General features: G+C 47.0%; 1 protein-coding gene across 1 annotated transcript in view; it reads right to left on the minus strand.

Moving 5' to 3' along the window:
• The window catches only part of LOC144769298 (collagen alpha-1(XXIII) chain-like), an 892027-nt gene extending 873637 nt beyond the window's left edge, over nucleotides 1–18390 (minus strand). Inside the window, exon 1 of the mRNA XM_078653362.1 lies at nucleotides 17291–18390. Within this exon, the coding sequence (XP_078509488.1) occupies nucleotides 17291–17626 (336 nt within the window). The 5' untranslated portion in view covers nucleotides 17627–18390. The remainder of the gene's footprint in view (nucleotides 1–17290) is intronic.
• Nucleotides 18391–19868: the final 1478 nt, after the last annotated feature.

Below are 19868 nucleotides of genomic sequence, written 5' to 3' on the forward strand. Positions count from 1 at the left end.
GCAAATGGCAACTGGAAGGAGGCACCAATCAAGGGCAACATGTAATTGTGGGATGTATTGAAGCAATCTCTTAGCAGTATTAGTCAAGTGACTGTCAGTCATGAAAAAACAAATTCATCCACATTGGAGGAGCATATCAGTGCTAGTAAAAAGAAGTACAAGGATAAGAAAACTACAAAATTGCCATTTGAAATCAATATATTTTCAGACTGCCTGTTTTTTGTGCATTTCCAGAGACTGGGACTTTATCTTGGTACCAGCATGATATTCTGTTGTACAAGGTCAGCCTCCACATAACTGAAAAAAGATGTCAAATTGGGGAGAGAGGGAAAAATGCAGCAGATCATGTGCCAAATTAGCTGCACAAGTGTAAGTAATTGAAAGTGAATATCTGTGTTGCACAACACACTTACATATAAGCAGCACTCTCTAGCGCTTCTTCAAATGTGTAATAAAATGTGAATTTGAGGGGGAGTCTCAAATACATCTCCCTACCATTACATCTTCTTTGGTTACAAAAACAGATTAAATAAAACACTTACCTTGCTATCGGGTCCTGCGTCTCTGCTCCTGCTCTCCTGCCTCCGACTCCAGGAACAGGAAGCTGGCAGCCAGGCACCCTCCCCTAAGCCAATCACAATGCTGCAATACAGCATTGTGATTGGTCTGAGCACCGTGACATGTCGCTCAGCCAGGTAAAGGAGGGGGGCATGTTCGACACAGGCTGTAATGCAGCCTGCATGGAGAACAGGGAAGTGCGCAGGACTGTTTTGGGCGGCCCGAGAGGGCCGAGCAAACAGTCATTGCACACTTAGGAGTGGGCAAACCACTCCTCCCCTGCTCTGCAGCCCCGTCCCAACCCCTCACGCAAAGCTGCAGCAGGAGGAGGAGGACAAAATAAAATGATAATAACGTTACCCAATCATTTTATTTTTTCCTTTCTTTTACTGCTGCAGATCAGTGCACCGGAGAAGCCGCCATTGCAAGGCTGTGTAGTCTTGAATCCATCTCATGCCTCCTTAATCCACTGCTAAACACCATCTGCCCATTTATCTCACCCTTGCAGGTTCCCGCTTTCTCCCTTTGTTACGGTTTTTACATCTCTTTCATCCTCCATTTAAGTGATTTGTGTGGTTTTCCCTCTTGCGCTAGCAAAATATCTGTTGGGGATAAATAAGTGCCGGTCCCTAAAAATAACTGCTGGTAGCCACCACTGGCAACCACCAGCTCAAATTAAGCGCGGTCCATACTGCTCCTGCACAACGTAAAAGGATGCTGTACATTTAACAATAGATCAATACATTAGCAACAGAGCAGCTAGCAAACACATAAGACAAGGGTCAGGTAAAGCTGCAACAGTTGAGCTATTAGGTCTCCTCCAAGTGACTTAATAGGAGCTTTCGTCCTTATATCAGCTTGAAGAGAGTTCTAGAAAGTATCAGCTGCTTATGAAACAAGCATTGACAATGCCGTTACGTCTAGTTTTAAAAGAATGAGGTATTTTAATGAGAAGCATTTGTTACAAGCAGATAGCATGGGGATGACTGCCCTATTCCCACCTGTGCTGTTGCCAGAAAAAAACACCATATATTATCTAGTTATTTAAGGCACTTTCATTGCATTAGACTGTCATGTATGCCCCTGAAAATTCAACATTGGGCAGCTAGATAAATAAACGAAATGATCAGAGCTGTGTAGAAAGCAAGCACTTTTTGTGGACACACACAACTTCTGCCCAAACACATGTACTCCTGTCTCCCAACATGTGGGCGGAGCTAAAGCCCCTCTCCTAGTTATTCTCTCTCACATAATTGTCTGGCGACAGTGGCGCGGTCAAGCCATACCATAAAAAAACAAGCATTTGCAATGCAATCGGTCTCACCTTTGAGACCTTGTATGTATTTAGCTATGCAGCACATTAGCCTGGGTGCTGAAACATCTACTGTTCTTTAACACGAAGGGAAAGTTAGCACCAAACTGCGTAACACGCCAGGTATGAGAACACATGGAGAGAAAAATTGCCTTTCAGCAGGAAATGGTAAAGTCCAAAGCTCTGTTTTTAATATAAAAATCAGGGTCTTTGGTGGTCATATCACTGAAAACAAAAGATTTGTAAAAAATATTATCTACGGGTGCTGATGGAAGACAATTTCTATGGACTGGAATCTAGAGAATGCTAAAGTGATTCTGGTATTTTACTGACCTCTGCTGGTCGTTTTCTATCAAGACAGTGAAATAGAGGCAGTTGAACAGAAAAGAAAGTCCCTCAGCAGAAGCAGACAAGTCCTAGCGCTGATCTCCAGAGCCGACAAAGTACATACACATAGAAGTATATAATAAGTATATACTCAAGTATATACACTAGAGGTCTCGAATGCTCTATCTAAAAATGGTGTTGCGCTAGGGTCACTCTGAGTCTAGGTACTTCTAGAAAAGAGAATTGCTTGCTTCTTAGACCTCATTTTCTTCAGGACATGCAGAGGACACTGGACAATATGAAGGTTGATTGAAGGGCAGGGCTTCGAGGTATCTCCGCCACACACAGCAATGGTATCACGCAAACTTACCGTGGAATTCAGGAAGTGTAGCTTCATATTTGTGAATTTCAGGACAGATAGGAGGGTCTTATTCTGTAAGTTTCACTCCAACGCAGAGGTGTGTGATCATTGCAGACTACGTCATAAGTGAATCAGGCAGAGCGCTATAATCTGCTGTTCACAGGGGGACCAACATATGGCTTGCCCAGTTCATGGGCACATATTCAGGGGTGTACATCTCGAATCCTGTTGAGTTACTTCAATCTTCAGCAGGCATCACAGAGTACATGTAGGTAAGGGCAAAGAACTAGAGTTTGGCTTAAATGTTTTGCCAGTGGTGCCCTGCAGGGAAGACAGTGGAACCACCTATGAAGAAATATCTCTTTCTGAACGTGTGGTGTTTTGGTTCCTGAAGACTTCTCTCCAGTTAGAGAACTAAACTGCCTGGTTATATATATGTCCCCAAACCGACCACTGACTGTTCACTTGTTCTTCTAGTGCTGTGAAGCAGCTTTGATAACATCGTTAGCACTATAATGATACGCTAAATAAATAAATTAAGCTGCATTCATTTTGAGAGGATCTCTCTATAGCATCACCTTCATTCTACCAAAAAGCCAAATGCTTCCAAAAGCTTCAGTGAGCTCACCCTCCCTAAAAAACCTGCACCACCCGCCAGACACACTTAGGATCATTCACTCAAACATCTGACTACACTCACTTTGGAAGGGCAACGCATTGAGGTGTTGAGTTCAGAGCAGGAGAACCAACATGGACCGTATCTATACAAAAATCAGCCCCTTGACGTGGAGGCGATGACAGGTATGTGAATATTAGCATGTTGCGTGTGAACCAGAAGTGGGGGATCAGCACATGGTATTTCCTCGTTGCACTGCTCTCCAGAAAAAACCTCATGCATCAAAGCCAGGGATCTAACCCCGGTGCAACAAAACATCCTTTGTGAAAAGAACAGCTCACAACAAAATATTTCTGTAATCCTCGCATTAGCATTTTATCGGATATTGCTTTTAATTCAAGCTTTTGTTACGAAAGATGTAAGTAGTTGCTAAATCCAAATTATGGTTCATGGAAAATGTATGACTGCAATTGCCAGCGGCAATCTCCTAAAAATTGTGGCTGTTTTCGTGATTTCCCTTTTATTTTTCATTTTTGTGATCTACATCTCTGCACTTCGTCAATATTCTGCAAAAGTAGCATTCACGATTTGTGGGCCGACGAAACTAAAGGAAACCGTGCATCGTACTGTGTTTTACACAGAATACATAACAACTACAAATGCCGAGTTTGTTGCACGCTTCACAGTGAAAGAACACACCAGATGAAAAGAAATGGAAAGTGTTACCCAATGGCAAGCTTGTAGAAGGCTAGGTGCAATAAGGCAGTGTGCGGCCAGTGTTAGACCACACGAAATTCGAAGTGCGCGGGAAACATTATTTAAGATGGTCACATCTCAAAGAATTATTATGGAAATTCCTCCACAGGAATTCTTAACACTGCTGGATTTCCAGGATGCCAGTCTTCTGCACCTCTTGATTCACCAGAATTGCCAGGGGTGCCTCTGTTCCTCTATCTCAGATGCGCTTTGTCAGTCCTGGGTGGCTCCCTTTGGACTATCCTCGACTTCCATGCTGCTCACCAAGATACTAGGCCAGTAGAGTGGAAATTGCGTCCATTCCTTCACGGATGGTTAGCTCATCCACGCTACCTCCTCCGTAGTACTGATGGCAAGAGACAATGAACAAATATCATTGGCCGCTTCATCCCTGGGGCGGTTGATAAATAAGATTAAAAAAATATCCCCCTACTCAGGGAGGCTAAATTTGTAATTTATTGAGGCCTCCTGCAAGACAAACATGGGCTCAGTGTTCTTTCTGGTCAACAGATTCCAGAAACTACAGCACATCCTGGCAGTGCTGTAAGCTCCGAGAAGGATGTGCTTGGGTGTTCAGATGAGCATGGCATGGTGTTAGTGTGTCAGAGGGAACGCATGCGTGTGAAGACTTTAGTATGCCAATTCTTGTAGCATTGGAACACACCAGACAATGCCATCTATACAGCGATCCCAGTGTCCGGTTCCATCAGATCCAGGCTGCAATGGTTGCCTGACCATAAGAACATTGAAAGGAAATATCTAGGGAACACCCCGCCTCTGCAGCTGGCAACAGCAAAGATCATGGTTTTAGAGCATTTGCCAACACAAGTTGGCAGTAACACTCGGACCTGGGGATCTGGGTTCGAGTCTTGGTAACGACGCCAAACATCCTGTGATTCTGGTCAAATCACGTTATCTCCCCGTTCCTAACAAAAATGAATGTGTGTCCTCATGTAACGTAACTGGTGCTATGTAAAGCGCTCTGATACCTGATTCAGTTCGGGTCAAGTTCGCCTTTATAAAACTCTGCAAAAATAAATAAATGATATCCTCCGAAAGGGGGAGGAATCTTAAACGGGAAAAACCTAAAAGCGGGTGCTTGGGACAAATATATACAGGCAAGTCTCTTGCGAGGTATTGATATAGGAAAAATAACAAGAACTATGATGAGGAAAAAGTAATCTATATAACGAGGATTGTTACAAAATAATCGTGTCATTTGTTTGTGTGTAGGACTATAAACCTCACGGTACTGGGATTCCTCAAAAGCATAGTGTACTGCATGGCAAACTGTCAATAAGTTCAACCATGTTCCAGGTGTTATTTAGGGGCAGTGCATCCAGAGATTTACACCCAGCACTAGGTCAATCTCCATCCATGTCTCTTATGCTTGCAGATGGCACTTACACTCCTGTGTGACCTGCTTGATCTCAGGCCACAGTTCGATATACCCAGTGGTACAGGGCCTGGAAATACCTCGCAAGTAACACACCATCACTCTCCAGCAACAGGACCAGAGAGTATTTAAAAGACCAAATTCGATCCTAACCCTAAGGTTACACATGCTTCGTATATCTAGCCAAACAATGCTCTTACAACAGCTCCAAGGACTACATTGTGAGGGCCGCGGCAAGTCAGAACCAGGTACGAATGGTATTTCACTGCTGACCGGAATATGAACTTATGTGCTAAATTCGCACCAACCATGCAGTTTATTTATGCAGGCACAAATGTACCACTTAATATCAGGCAGAGTTTATTTTAGTGAAAAAAACAATAGAATTCCAAGATGTGCAGTGTGGAGTAGGGGGAATGTGTGGCCTCGCTGCACACTGCTACCCCTCTATAGGATTCATTTCAGAAGGCTATATTTACTTCACTGGCAAATCCCAATGTCTCCAGCGCGCCAAGATTCTGGCCAAAGCGAAATTCCCGTAATGAGTGGGTAGGGTTCCCAGGTTCTGTAAGCGGTATGGAAGGAGCTACAGAAAAGCATGCATCGTTCTCGAAACGAATACCCTACTATCAGTGGGGTACAATAAAGTACAACTTCTACCCCACTCTTGCAAGTGACCTCGCGTGTGACACATACCAAGGCGGAGGGAAGAGACGGAGACTCGATTCTGGCGTTTGTGTAAACACGGAAGTAATCCGCGCATTAATGCCCGTATGTTTAACGCACATCAAAGAACTCAACTCTTAGAGAGCCCGGTGCTGACAGACCCGTTACCCGCCTTTACGTAACGCGAAATAAAGGTCTGTGTAAGAGCAGCGGCTAGCAATCCATTACTTTGGTTTATTTTGGTTTAAACCGGGAAGTACTTTTCCCGTGTGAGAAAAGGTCTGTGAAATAAATACCAAAACCAACTGGCCACTAAAGAAGCTCTCCCTCGAACAAGCTAAAGCTATGGAGTTTGCCAGTGTCTTTAAGCAATGTTGTAGAGCAGTGTTGTAGCTGTGCAGCATGTTGGAAAGTTATAATAAAAGTGTTAAGCATTTTTGTTCCCTTAAATAACAAAGAAGACTATGTACAACTGAACCACCCCATTAAACAAAACAATTGACATAAAAAAATGTCTTCCACTTTTTTGCCCTTGAAATGTTGGCAAATTCTTCCTGCCTGTTCTAATGCTGGTTTGTTGTAGCTTTTTTCTTGTTATTGGTGGAGGGGGAGACAAAAAAAACCGGGAGGGTGGAGGTTGGGGAACAGTAGCTTAACCAGCAGCGGACGGACACTATAGGAGATTCATTAGATGCCAGATTCTGAGGGCAGATTATGGTTATGCTGAGTGATTCGGAGGTGGTGGTGTGCTGGTGCTGAGGTGACGGTAAATGAAACTCATGTGGTGCTGAATGGTACTGAGGTGGTGCTGAGGCATGCTAAGTTGGCTCTGGGCTGAGGTGGTGCGGTGCGAATTCTGAAGTGGTGCTGTGTTGGTGCCGAATTGCTGTTGAGGTAGGACTGTGCTGAGGTGGGGCTGCACTGGTGCTGAGGTGGCGCACTGATGAGGAGGTGGTGCTGTGCTGATACTGAGTTAGCGCTGCACTGATGAGAAGGTGGTACTGTGCCGATACTGAGATTGTGCTGTGCTGTGGTGGCGATGCACAGGTGGTGCTGAGTGACACTAAGGTGGTGTTGAGTGATGCTGAGGTGGTGGTGGTGATGCGCTGGTGCTCAGGTGGTGCTGAGCTGCGGTGGTGCTGCGCTGATGCTGAAGTGGTGCTGCATTGGTGCCGAGTTGCTTCGGAGGTTAGGCGGCACTGTTGCTGAGGTGGTGCTGCGCTGATGGTGGTGCACTGATGCAAAGGTGGTGCTGTGCTGATGCTGAGGTGGTGCTACATTGGTGCTGAATTGCTGCGGAGTTGGAGTTGTGCTGGTGCTGAAGTAGGGCTATGCTGTTGATGATGCATTGATGTGGAGGTGGTGCTGTGCTGATGCTGAGATGGTGCTGTGCTGGTGCGGAGGTGGTGCTCTGCTGGTGCTGAGTGATGCTGAGGTGGTGCTGTGATGCTTTGGTGGTGCTGAGTAATGCAGAGTTGCTTCTGCACTGGTGCTGAGGTGATGCTGTGTTGGTTTGGTACTGCCCTGGTGCTGTGCTGGTGCTGAGGTGGTGCTGTGCTGATGCTGAAGTGGTGGTGCATTGGTGCTGAATTGCTGCAGAGTTGGAGTAGCTCTGGTGCTGAAGTAGGGCTATGCTGGTGACGATGCATTGATGTGGAGGTGGTGCTGATGCTGAGAAGGTGCTGTGCTGGTTTGGTACTGCACTGGTGCTGAGCTGGTGCTGCGCTGCTGCTGAGTCAGGGCTGAGTGATACCGAGGTGGTGCTGTGATACTTTGGTGGTGCTGAGTAATGCAGAGTTGATTCTGCAGTGGTGCTGAGGTGGTGCTGTGCTAATGCTGAAGTGCTGCTGCATTGGTGCAGAGTTGCTGCTGAGGTGGTACTGCTCTGACGAGGTGGTGGTGCTGCGCTGATGCCGAGTTAGCACTCAGGTGGTGCTGTGCTGAGGTGGTGCTGTGGAGTGATGCTGAGGAGATTCAGCGCTGGTGCTGAAGTGGGGCTGTGGTGGAGCGGAGGGATGCTGTGCTGGTGCTGAATGATGCTGTGGTGGTGGTGCTGCGCTGGTGCTCAGGTGATTCTGAGCTAGTGCTGAGTGATGCTGACTTGGTGCTGTGCTGATGTGATGCTGAAGTGGTGCTGCGTTGGTGCTGAATTGGAGCTGAGGTGGTGCTTCACTGATGGTGGTGCACCGATGCGAAGATGGTGCTGTGCTGATGCTGAGGTGGTGCTGTGCTGAGGTGGTGCTGCTCTGCTTAGTTGCTGCTGAGTGATACTGAGGTGGTGCTGTGATGCTTTGGTGGTGCTGAGTAATGCCGAGTTGGTTCTGCACTGGTGCTGAGGTGATGCACTGGTGCTGAGGTGGTGCTGCGCTAATGCTGAAGTGGTGCAGGTTTGCTGCTGAGGTGGTACTGCTCTGACGCAGAGGTGATGCTGCGCTGGTGCCTAGTTGGCACTCAGGTGGTGCTGTGGTGGTGCTGTGGTGGCGCTGAGGGATACTGTGCTGGTGCTGAATGATGCTGTGGTGGTGGTGCTGCGCTGGTGCTCAGGTGATGCTGAGCTAGTGCGGAGTGATGCTGACTTGGTGTTGTGCGGATATTATGCTGCTGTGCTGCAGAGTTGCTGCTGAGGTTGGGCTGCACTGGTGTGGAGGTGGTGCTGCACGGATTGTGGTGCACTGATTTGAAGATGGTCCGGTGCGGATGCTGAGATGGTGCTGTGCTGATACTGAGATGGATGTTTCAAAACAACAAGGGGGCCCAGAGAAGTCGACCAGGGGCCTCGGGAATCAATATTTTAAACAACAGCGGTCCCTAGAACAAGGATTAATTTCTTAAATGAATACAGACTCAATAGCAACTATATTTTGAGGACATGTCCAGCCGGACAGAGGTCTAATTTTTACTAGATCAATAATATTAGACAATTTTAACAAAAACAATACGTTGTGTAATTATTTTTAGGACATGTTTGGTTCAAATTAACCCAACCACTTTATGTCCGTCTTTTCACACTTGTTTTTAATGGAGTTAAAACTATCCCTCTATTAAAAGGAATTCTCGATATTTGGGAATAGTTATAACTCCTTTTAATTATCACCCCTTTCACTATAAGGTATTAACTCACGTACCCACAATAAGGACCCAATGAAGACGACTGGCTACTGACTTTTGTTGGTGCCTGAGTGTTCTTTTTTCACAGCATTTATTAACCCACCCTGTCTGTGTTTTTTAAGCTATTTTGGTTGTGGTAACTGAGCTTGTTTACCCATACCCTTTTTTGTGCTTTCAGGTTACTCTTCTGATGTCTTTGTACAGAGTCCATTCTATATTTTTCTAGCAACGTGACTCGGAATGTGACAATTGTCGATGTGCATGGCAGCAAACAGTGACATCACTGTACGAAAGTAACATCAAACTGTGACGTCACTCCATGTGTATGACATCTAAAAGTCACATCACTGCAGTAAATTATCAATAGATTGTGATACCACTTCCTCTGCGTGACATCAAACTGTGGCATGACCCATGTGTGTGTATCATGTCAGACTGTGACATCAGTGCTGAAAATTAAACATCAGAGTGCGAACGGTTTGTGAAACATGTTTGACACTTGACGTTGCATGGTAACATTGTTGCTCTGAAAAACTTTTATGCAACACTGAATAAATCAAGCATCAGACAGAATCACAGCATGACCTCAAATTGGAACAAAACTCCAGGAATCTAGCAGCACACTTTAACGTCACTCTAGAGTCCAGAGGTCAGTCACCATTTGGTAACACGAGAATCTTGTGGCATGTCGGGAATTACATGATTCTGATGTCAAACTGTAACAAAACTTCAGGAACCAGACCACACACTGAGAAGTCGCTCTAAGAATACGAGATGAAACGGTGATGTCATTGCAGAATCTGACGACAGCCTTTAAAATAACTCCAGGAACCTCCCGTCAGACTAACATCGCTCTGGAAGTTTTGCGTCACTCCAAGAACCAGCTGTTATTGTGTGACATCACTGCAGGAACCCACTGTTTGACTGTGACATTAGTACAAGACCTACCAACAGACCACGACATCACTCAAGAAACCTATCAGCGTGCCCTCTTCCACGAAAACCATTTCAGTTGTCATATAATACATATGGAAAATACATAACTCTTCAGTATTGAAACACAAAACAGACCTCGCCAGCGATGTAAAAAGTAAATCAAATAATGCATAGCGTAAAAAGTAAATACACCAAGCATTGGCCGCGCTGGCGTATAAGTAACGGCTGTGCGGCCGGAAAGCGAAAGTGATCGTGGGGGAAGCACGCGAGTGGTGCTCGCGCAGCAGTAATCACGCCATATGGCACCTCTGCTCAAGTGCGAGCCCGCGCACATACACTGCAAGTTGTAGCTGGCGGTAGCATTTTTTGAAGCCCTTATGTAAAGTCTCGCCAGGCCAGTGCAAGCGCTGGGTAAGGTGAGACCTAAAAAGTAGCGCACCAAAATAAACGTGCATTGCCAATAGTGAAATGATCCATGTAACATGCCCCATCTCCAGGGCTTGAGCAAAACAGCAGAAGGAGGGACAAATGTAAACTAAACACTAACAAAAACAAAGGAATTTTAATATTCACATAAACGAAGGAAAACGGATGGGCCTGCTGAAACCCCATACAGCAGAGACAACATGTCTCGAGAGAGATGCATGTGCTGCCTAGGCAAAACCTAAAAAAAAAAAAAAAAAACCCTCACACTGACCCGTCACACTAGCTCTTCAGGCACTGCCTGATAGCCCTATAAGCCAGTCATACCCAGATTGGAATAGGCACCGGATTGCAAGGATTTGTGTATTAAAAAGAGCAGGAAACTGGTTCCAGGATGAAAGCTGGTGAGATGGCTGTACTTCAGTACTTGCAGCCAATATTTAAAACTGTGTGCAACGCTTTCTTTTCATTGACAAAGTAAACCACATTTGGTAGTTTATTGTAACAAGTTTAAAATCATTTGTATTTCTGAAATGAGCTAGTTATATGCTTTAATTAAAGTTTTATGTCCCTCATTCTTTGGGTAATATCACCACCCCCTACATCTTGGGTGACCACTTCCTTCTAGGACATTACAGACACTATTTCTCTTCTTGTGATTACCTAATGCATTCTGTGTGTACAGTGTTGTAGTCTTGTTTTGATTCTATTCAAGTAATTAGACAAACACACCTGAAACCAATGAATTGCAGGTGAAAATTTCAGGCCTAGAGGCAGTGTTCATAATGACCCAGGGAAAGGTGCTCACCATACCTATAACATAATGGGTCCAGCATGAAGCAAAATAACTGCCTCTCATATTTGACTTAAAGATTCCCACCAAATGCAGTCCATAGAAAGTGGGTGGGGTATTTGCTGGTAACTTTCTTCTCACACACTTTTTGTGATTTGTTTTGTGAATCCACGACCACACTGCCCACACTCACCAAATGTATTTTGCTTAGGGTTGTATGTCGTGTCTTTTAGCTTTCCGCTGTTGATTTTATCTCAAACTAGCAGCCCGTCCCGACCTTGTCCGGGAGCAATCGAGCTTTCCCGACCCCCGCCCGCCCCGACATAGCAGCCCGTCCCGAAATGAGTGTTCAGGGCCCCTGCCCGCCCTGGCCCCCGCCCGCCGCCATGAATGTTCAGGGCCCCTGCCCGCCCCCGTCCCCGGCCTGCCCCGACCCCCGCCTGCCCCGACATTGTCCGTGGGTCCCCCGGAGCCTTACCTCAGCCGCCGCTCCTCCCCCGCGCTCCTCAGTTCACCGCTCCGCTGCTCCTCGCCGCTCGTCACCGCTCCTTCCCGCCTGTCCACCGCTCCACACCGCCTGTCCGCCGCTCCTCACCGCTCCTCCCCACTTGTCCGCCGCTCCTCCCCGCGCCATGTCCGCCGCTCCTCCTCGCGCTCCTGACGTCAGCACGCAGGTCGCGGCCGGCGCTTCTTACACGGGACAACTTTTTTTTTTTCGCTAAATTTTTTAAATAACGTATATTTTTTAACTTTATATAGCCTATGTCCATCTGCACACCCTGACGATTACAACAATGTATCGGGTGTGTGGATTGGCGCTGTGGTTCCCGAGTTTACCCGCCTCAAAGGTTCAAAGTTCTTCCTTTATAATAGTAGTATAGATAGATAGTATAGTATGGATTTTTTGCAATTATTTTTATACATTTTTTTATCCGTCTGCATAGCCTATGTCCTTCTGCTGCAACTGCCCTTTCTAACACTGTATTGGGTGTTGTGATTGGTGCTGTGGTTACTGAGATTACCTGCCTCAAAGGTTTGGGCTCTTTCTTTATAATATTAGTATGGATAGTATGGATTTTTTGCAAAATTTTTTATACATTTTTTATCCGTCTGATTAGCCTATATCCTTCTGCTGCAACTGCCCTTTCCAACGCTGTATTGGGTGTTGTGATTGGTGCTGGGGTTACTGAGATTACCCGCCTCAAAGGTTTGGGCTCTCTCTTTATAATATTAGTATGGATGTTAATACCTTTGGTGTGACAGGTCACATTGGAAGAGTGTCTAAGAAACTCACTACAAGTTTTGTGGTAAAACTGGTGTGGAAACACTGCACCTGGAATTACCAACCACATATAGCAATGTAATTACAGAGTGCAGACAGTAGGGCACCATTAACAGTTTTCCAATGCAGAATGAAGAAAAATCCTACGAATTCCTCAGGAATGTGGGAAGAGGGAAGGCAGAGAATACAGACCTCATGGGAGTCTGTCCTGGCCTTCTTTCTTGAGCACTCAGGGCATTTGTCGAATAATGCAGGCATTATGGACAAAAAAGAGCGCAGAAACACAGAAAGAAAGTCACCAAAGTACTTTAAAAGCACCAAAAATCGAAATTAGTGTAAAAACACCAACAAAACCCTTGAAAAGGGAGAGCTCAATGCTCCAGGGTCCTGCTTGCAGGAGCCGGAAAAAAGAACTGAGGCTAAGTTGGACCTGCTATGCATTCTGGGATACTGAGAGAAGGTTCTGGAAGGTTCCTTAAAGGCACAGTATCCTAATTAAGCCACATAATGGCAGCCTATGGGGCTTGTCTGTCCAGGTTCTTCTCTCTATCATTCCTGAGGGATTTTGCTGTTAAGCAAGGGAAATCTGTACAGGCTTTGCTGTTTTGTGGATTTTATGGTGGAATTTCTAGTTGAAGTACTGGACAGTGTAGCCTTTTTGGCTGCATTATCTGTCTTTAAATTCTCTCTTAAGTGTCTATGCATTTTCTGCATTTTTTGACACTGTAAGAGATTATTTTTGATTGCTCCGGGGTCCACGCACATGGGCGGGACTATTCACTAGATTATGACTATACACAGAGATCCCCTACTACAGAACTCGCATTTTCAATTTATATTCAGCCAGTGACTCATGTTTTTGGCCACACGGAAATATACTAAAAGCTCATAATGAAGATCCAAGTAGTGATTTAAAGGAGTTGGTTGGTAGTTTTGGTTACTTTGGCAGGAAGACAGGGTTCCCAGGCGAGCCACTGGGCCTTCTAGTCTGAAGATCAAGGAGGACCAATAGGTCCTGGAGGGTGAAACACTGCTCCCACTGCAGACATGATAGCAGGACACCATGCACAGCACTGGATAGGGCAGACTGGTAGAGCCAGAAAAAGAGAGAGAGTGGCCAGTAGTTTCAGGATGAAAGAGTCTGCCCCCTGGATATATAATAGTAGGACCGGGGTCACCTTAAGGATTTGGGGGGCCAGCCAGGACATATATAGGGAGGCCCAGTTTAAAAAAAACTAGAATTTTTAAAACTATTTTCTGCTTATTCAAGCCCCATGATCCCAAAAAGTACGGAATTACACTTCTGCCTCTTTCTCTATTTCAACATTTAATGTATGTTAGGAAGAAAATGCACTTTCTCCAGGGCCCTATGATCCTAGGGCAATTGCCCGTGCCTTAAAATGCCTCTGGGTAGGACTTGTCAATCAAGAAATAAGGTGGACGGTAGATTACTACCTGGGTTTAAGTGGGGCGGGTCCTGCTAGCACTCAGTAAACAGTAAATACAATAAAGTGGGTCCCTACGGTGCCCTATGTTTATACCCTTAGGTTTACTCGTAAAAACGCAGACCTCTTAGTCGACAGTGTGTAAAAAGATCCCTTCATCATCAACGCACTCCATTTTATTTTCGCACTTTTTACATTATGTACCCTGGTGTACGGGCACTTATATTCCGAGGGTCTTTCCTTTTCCCAGAAGTTCTCTGTACTTTAGTTTTTTTATTTGGAGGGTGGTGGTGAGCCTTTCAAACTTAGATGCTATACCAGGGTTTCTAAACAACTGGTAACTGGTATTTCGTATTATAATGTTTCATAAAGCCAATTGTAACAAAAGGCACCTAACACCGTTCCGAGTATCGCAAACGGATCACCATTCATCCGCTGTGTTCCTTCTGACAGTCTGTCAAAACTCAGCTTCGACTGAGCCTGCAGATGTTTCTACGCGGCGCAGTGACTCCAAAAACATGGAAACTGTATCATAATAGGTAGGATTCAAAGTGACTAACTTCCTTCAACTATTCACTCATCTTTACCCAAATGTGTGCCCAGGTCGAGGAGCGTACAGCGAGCATCTGAGAGGATCGAGTCTAGCGCTTCACTACTGAAAACGTAAAACGTGGGCGCTTTCAAAGCCTCCATACACTCGGCTCCAAAGCACTACATTGAGCGCGTACGGGATAACACATTACTTTCAACGTATCTAATGGCAAGGCGGATCCTCCAGGGAGCAAGATTCACATCTTGAAATGCAAACAGGGGACAGCGCTCGCTAGAAGAGTCGCCGCTCTTCACACGCACCGGGTGATCTGCAGCAGCAGGAAATGGTATATGTGTTATCTAGGCATTTTATTCTGAACAAGGACCAGAGCAAGGATGAAAAAGAACCTGCAAGAGTGAATTAAAGTGGCCGGGGGTCTCTTGGATGAGAGGCATGAGGTAAAATCTTGGTGTACAGTTCGACAACCCCCACTCCACCCACACACACACACACACACCACCACGTCTGATAGCGCCGACCACTGGCTTCTGAGGAAAACTGCAGACCCCAGCACTTATTGTTTTACAAAATCATATGCATGAGCCCGCTAAGACTTAGAGAGTGGGCTTTTCTAAGATAAAGCATAGATGCAGGGGCGCGAGTTCTACTCCGTTGCAGCCTTTGGCCTTTCGAATCCTGACACAACATCTCTGCCGGGTGTGTGTAAGTGCATTCGTTTATTACCTGCATATCAACTGATCGACACGTTTTGGCCCGCATTGCAAGTTTCATGCGACTTCTCTGCAATTTACGTTAAGAAGAAGCACCTGAACGCTTTTCAAACTACGGTGTGAACGAGCATGGGTTTTCTTCCAATGACGACTGGATTGGAGTGTCTCTGTCATTACCGAGAATCGAACCCGGTTCCCCGGGTCAGAGGTCGAGCGCCCTAGCCGTTAAGCCAACTCCTGGTTTGTACTTTAATTGCATTTGTATAGCACTTGCTACCTTTGAGGAGGCGTTGAAGTTCACGTAGTATGTCATATAGCATTTTGAGTACATTAAACTGACATTTAAAGACCAGGGCACGCTATCCGCCTCAGCAGAGAGGCCGCAGTAGGAGCGGAGCTCCGTGCACCGGGTTCTAATGCGAAAGATTCGGCAGAGAGGCCAACGAGACCGTGGCTGCGGCAGAGAGGCCAAGGAGGCTGCTTATAACGAGGGGGCGTTTAGAGAGAAGCGGACCCCTGCGGTGGGAGCTGGGCTGAGACCCCGGTTCTATCCCGACACAAGCCGTGATGACCAGAGGCCCCCTGGGCTGAGGAGCTGACGGGAGTCGCCCCGCGGACCTGCCCCAATCGCCCTCAGACACTCACCAGCCTCCGGCTCGTGTGCTCGGTGCCAAGCACAATCCACGGGACAGAGGGAGGCGCGATGCGACGAGGGTCTATGCAGAGAACGGATAGGGGTGCAGGAGGCATTCTGTGACAGACTGCACAGCGGCACCATTACCATTAAATGGTCAGGAAAGAAGCACACCGTGCACATTGTCAGTCGGCACAGAGCAGTGCACGTCAGGGCACTAAGCCCTACCCTGCAGCGTCCACGGCACCAATTCATCAAACCTAATTAAGACATAACAGCATCAAGGGTTCGGCACAGCTGCACACCTTTATAAAACAAAGTTCTCAGGAACCCTCCAGATTTTAAAATGTTATTTACGAGGTCGATAGTGGGCATGCAGTACAGTTTCTGTACATAAAAATGAACTACAAGCAATTGAGTACCAAAAGGTGTCATGGGCCATGATACAAGCAGGGAAAATGCCCCCCCCCCCCCCCCCCCCAACACATACCCCGTCCCCTGATTTAGTACTAATAAAACCAGCATAACTGGGTGCATAAGCGGGCTCCCCAAACACCTGGCCCGCTGTGCCACTGCACCTGTTGCACCATAATAACTATGCAATTGAATACTCATTTCACACGCACACCGACACCGCCAACTTGCATTTCAAGGAAAGGTGCCGCACTGCCAGGGCGAACGGTTTGTTGAGGACAGACCCATCAATTCTGGGGATCGTCAACTGTCTCTTTCAAACCATGCCATCCCCTCTTTTCAACTTTTCGCTTCCAAGTTTAAACCACTACCAATCAGACGTCTCTTGCACATTTCTGCAACAGACTACCTCTGCCAGCCAGGGCTACCTATATCCGAGTAGGTATGCAGCTCAGCCTGTTAGAAGCGCGCAGCAAGTGATAAACTACAGGTTACAGGTTCGAATCCGGGTAGAATTCGTTCACCCTTCTTGAAGAAAGTAAATTAGAAGAAATAAGTGTTGTGTTAAACAATATATTAACATGGTAGCAGCTGTGGTACAATTACCTTGATAAGATTTATAACGAGAATTTACTTCTGCTACCTGTGTTCACTTGCCTACGAGCAAATAATTTAATTTACGCCAAATTATAGCACAGCAGATCATTCCAATCTCACACCACAGTCTAGTCAAAATGAGTTACGTGAGGAGCACAGTGTGGAAGACACGAACCATCACCTAAAAGGACACAGATCCCTAACTAAAACAGTTAAAGAGCAAATCTGCTGACTTTTTATTGCAGCGCAGTCTATGCATGTGATAGATTGAACTCTTATTTCACCGACACGGGTTGCACAATGCTGCAGCATCCCAGCTGCGCGGGCTCATGGAAGAGAGGTCCGAGGGTACCAGCGCGCACAGTTTGACAGCGGACACCGCCCGGGATTGGAGTTCACTCACCTCCTGCAAGAGTCGGTCGAGCCGGGGCTGCAGCAGGGCGAGCAGAGCCTCCTCCTGCCCGGCTACCAGCGCTCCTGCCCAGGCAGCGGGCGCCTCCTGCCCGGGGGCGCTGCCCCGGCACCCCCGCTCCTCCAGGGCGCTGAGCCTGCCCTGCAGCTCGGCCGTGCGGGCGCTCAGCAGCAGGCAGCCGGCCAGCGCGGTGCCCGAGAGCAGCAGCAGCAGCAGCAGCAGGCAGCCGGACAGAGCCCAGAGCCCCCGGCGGGCGCCGCTCAGCCTCTCCCCGGGGCGCGGGTCCGCCTTCCGCGCCCTCAGCAGCACCTCCTCGGGGATGCTCATGACAGCGGCTCCGCGGCTCGCGGCCCCTCCGCGCGGACACAGGTGAGCGGCGCTGCACGCTCGGATCAGTGACAGCTGGCTGTGCAGGCGCGTGCAGGCTCCGGTGCGGGCGGCGCGCGCCTCGGGACGGTGTGAAGCGCGCGGCGACCGTTGAGCGCAGAGAGAGAGCCGGACTCAGAGACCCTCACTCTGATCTGACAGGCCGGCGCTGCCCGCACGCTTCCTCTCAGCGAACAGACCTGTCCCGATAAGGAAGAGGGCCCGCCCCCGCCGGCCTGCAGGGCGGTCTGCCGCGGGAGGAGGAGGAGGGGACCCCCTCGGACGCCCATGCATGCAACGGGAGCGTCACTCGCCTGTGCTGAGAGGATTCCCACCCTGCGCAGGAGGAGTGCCCCGGCCGAAAAGGGCTTCCCCACTTGCGTCTTCCTCTCGTGGGAAGAAATCATTTGAAGTGAACTTTTGTCGGCCCCCACCTCGACTGGGATGGATATTTCGATCCCATAGCGGAGAGACTGTTTTTTAATTATTTCTTTGTAAAATCCCACTCAGCTGGGCATGTAGTGGAAGGGGTGGTTATCGATGGTGCAGCAGGTGTAGTGGCACCGTGGCCCAGGATTTGAGGGCACAACTGCACCCCATATATAGCTCTTAGGGCTCATTGTACTCACGCTATACCACCGATCGCGGCGGGTTTCGGAACTGGAAATGATTAAAAGATGATTTTGAAACGAGTCCATTCACCTTGCCTGTATACCTGTCCTTAATATCAGAAACAAAAACACTATAGGATCTCTAAATGACAATAAAACCTCTAAGCTCATCCATATCAGCAATGCAGTCCCTGTTTACATTTCATATTTCTACTTTATCTTGCAGTTGCATTCCATTCCCTAAGAATATTACCTCTCCCCCTCCATGTTGTTTCTGTAGTTCTGTTTTTCATGCAACATGTGATTATTGTATAGAGTATACCATGAACTAAGCCGCCTCTAGGAGAATAATTGAGAGCTCTGGAGTGGAGTCTAACAGCAGTGTCAGTTTCTTACAGGGCCTGTCAGTGGGTAAGGAACGTGTTCATCCATGCCTTGGCCTCTCTGCAGGGCGATCAGAGCGTTGCTCCAATTTATGCCAATTGTAATTACCATTTTATGTAAAAGTGTTGAACAAGGTATAAGCATTGTTAAAAGATTGCATCAAGGGAAAAGAAAATGCTGTGTTACAGATGAAAAGAGAATGTGAGTGCATGGTGGACAGGTGACTCAAGGAAGTTCACACAGAAGGATAGAGTCATAACACAGCAATGAAGAGGAAGAAGGTGATGTTTGAGATATGTAGATGGAGGATTTCAGAAAGATGGCAGGAGAAAAAGGACACGTCTAACAAGGAGGTGGTGTGACAGGGAGAATGAGAGTAGATGAAACACTTTGAAGACCAATATACTTCAACAGAACCTTAGTAATGTTTAAAAAATAGAATTAAAATGTTTCTGTTCTGAAAACCTTATTTTACAGTCTCAGGTTTTCAGAACTGAAACATTTTAATTCTAATTTTTGTTGGGAGGTTTTAAACCACACCTTTAATTAAAGAGACCTCGCCCATTGGAAAGGACTTCTAATTAAATTTCTTTTTTGAAACCCTCCATCATCTTCATTCACTTGAAACACTGCACCCCAGCAAACTCAAGAATTCCCGTTCCGTTCTCGTGCCAGCTTCCCCTCTGCTGAGAGTTGCTTGCGCCAGCTGGCTGGTTTTCGTTCATTTTCCCACTACTGTTTATCATTATTCCTTCATTCTGTGCTTAACGATTTCTGCTGTAATATTGTTCTCTTTAACTTTAACATTGCGTTTAGCCGTATTCGCTGTTAACTCCTCTTGCATAGCCCTAACACTTTCCTAGCACTGTAACTCTACTTGCATGGCTTTTTACATTGTATCTCGCTAGCCCCATCTGTACTCCTTGTATTGACTTATTAACTCAGCCTCGCACAGTCATTTTCATCTGTTTGTTGTCATTTTCTCTATTTTTCTGCTGTATTCGCCGCCGCCCACTTTTCCGTTGTTCCACTACTCCCACTCCCACTTCCCATCTCCTAGCCCCCTCCCTCGTCCCAGGGCCTAATTAATGGAGGCTGCAGCACAACTGTACAGCGGACGTGCGCCACCTGCACAGCGAAGGTACGTCATATGCAAGCCCGTCTGCACCTGTCTGCGCCTTGACCAAACCCAGCGCCAGGAATCCTGG

Source organism: Lissotriton helveticus, chromosome 7 (assembly GCF_964261635.1).
Source record: "Lissotriton helveticus chromosome 7, aLisHel1.1, whole genome shotgun sequence".
Taxonomy (NCBI): Eukaryota; Metazoa; Chordata; class Amphibia; order Caudata; family Salamandridae; genus Lissotriton; species Lissotriton helveticus.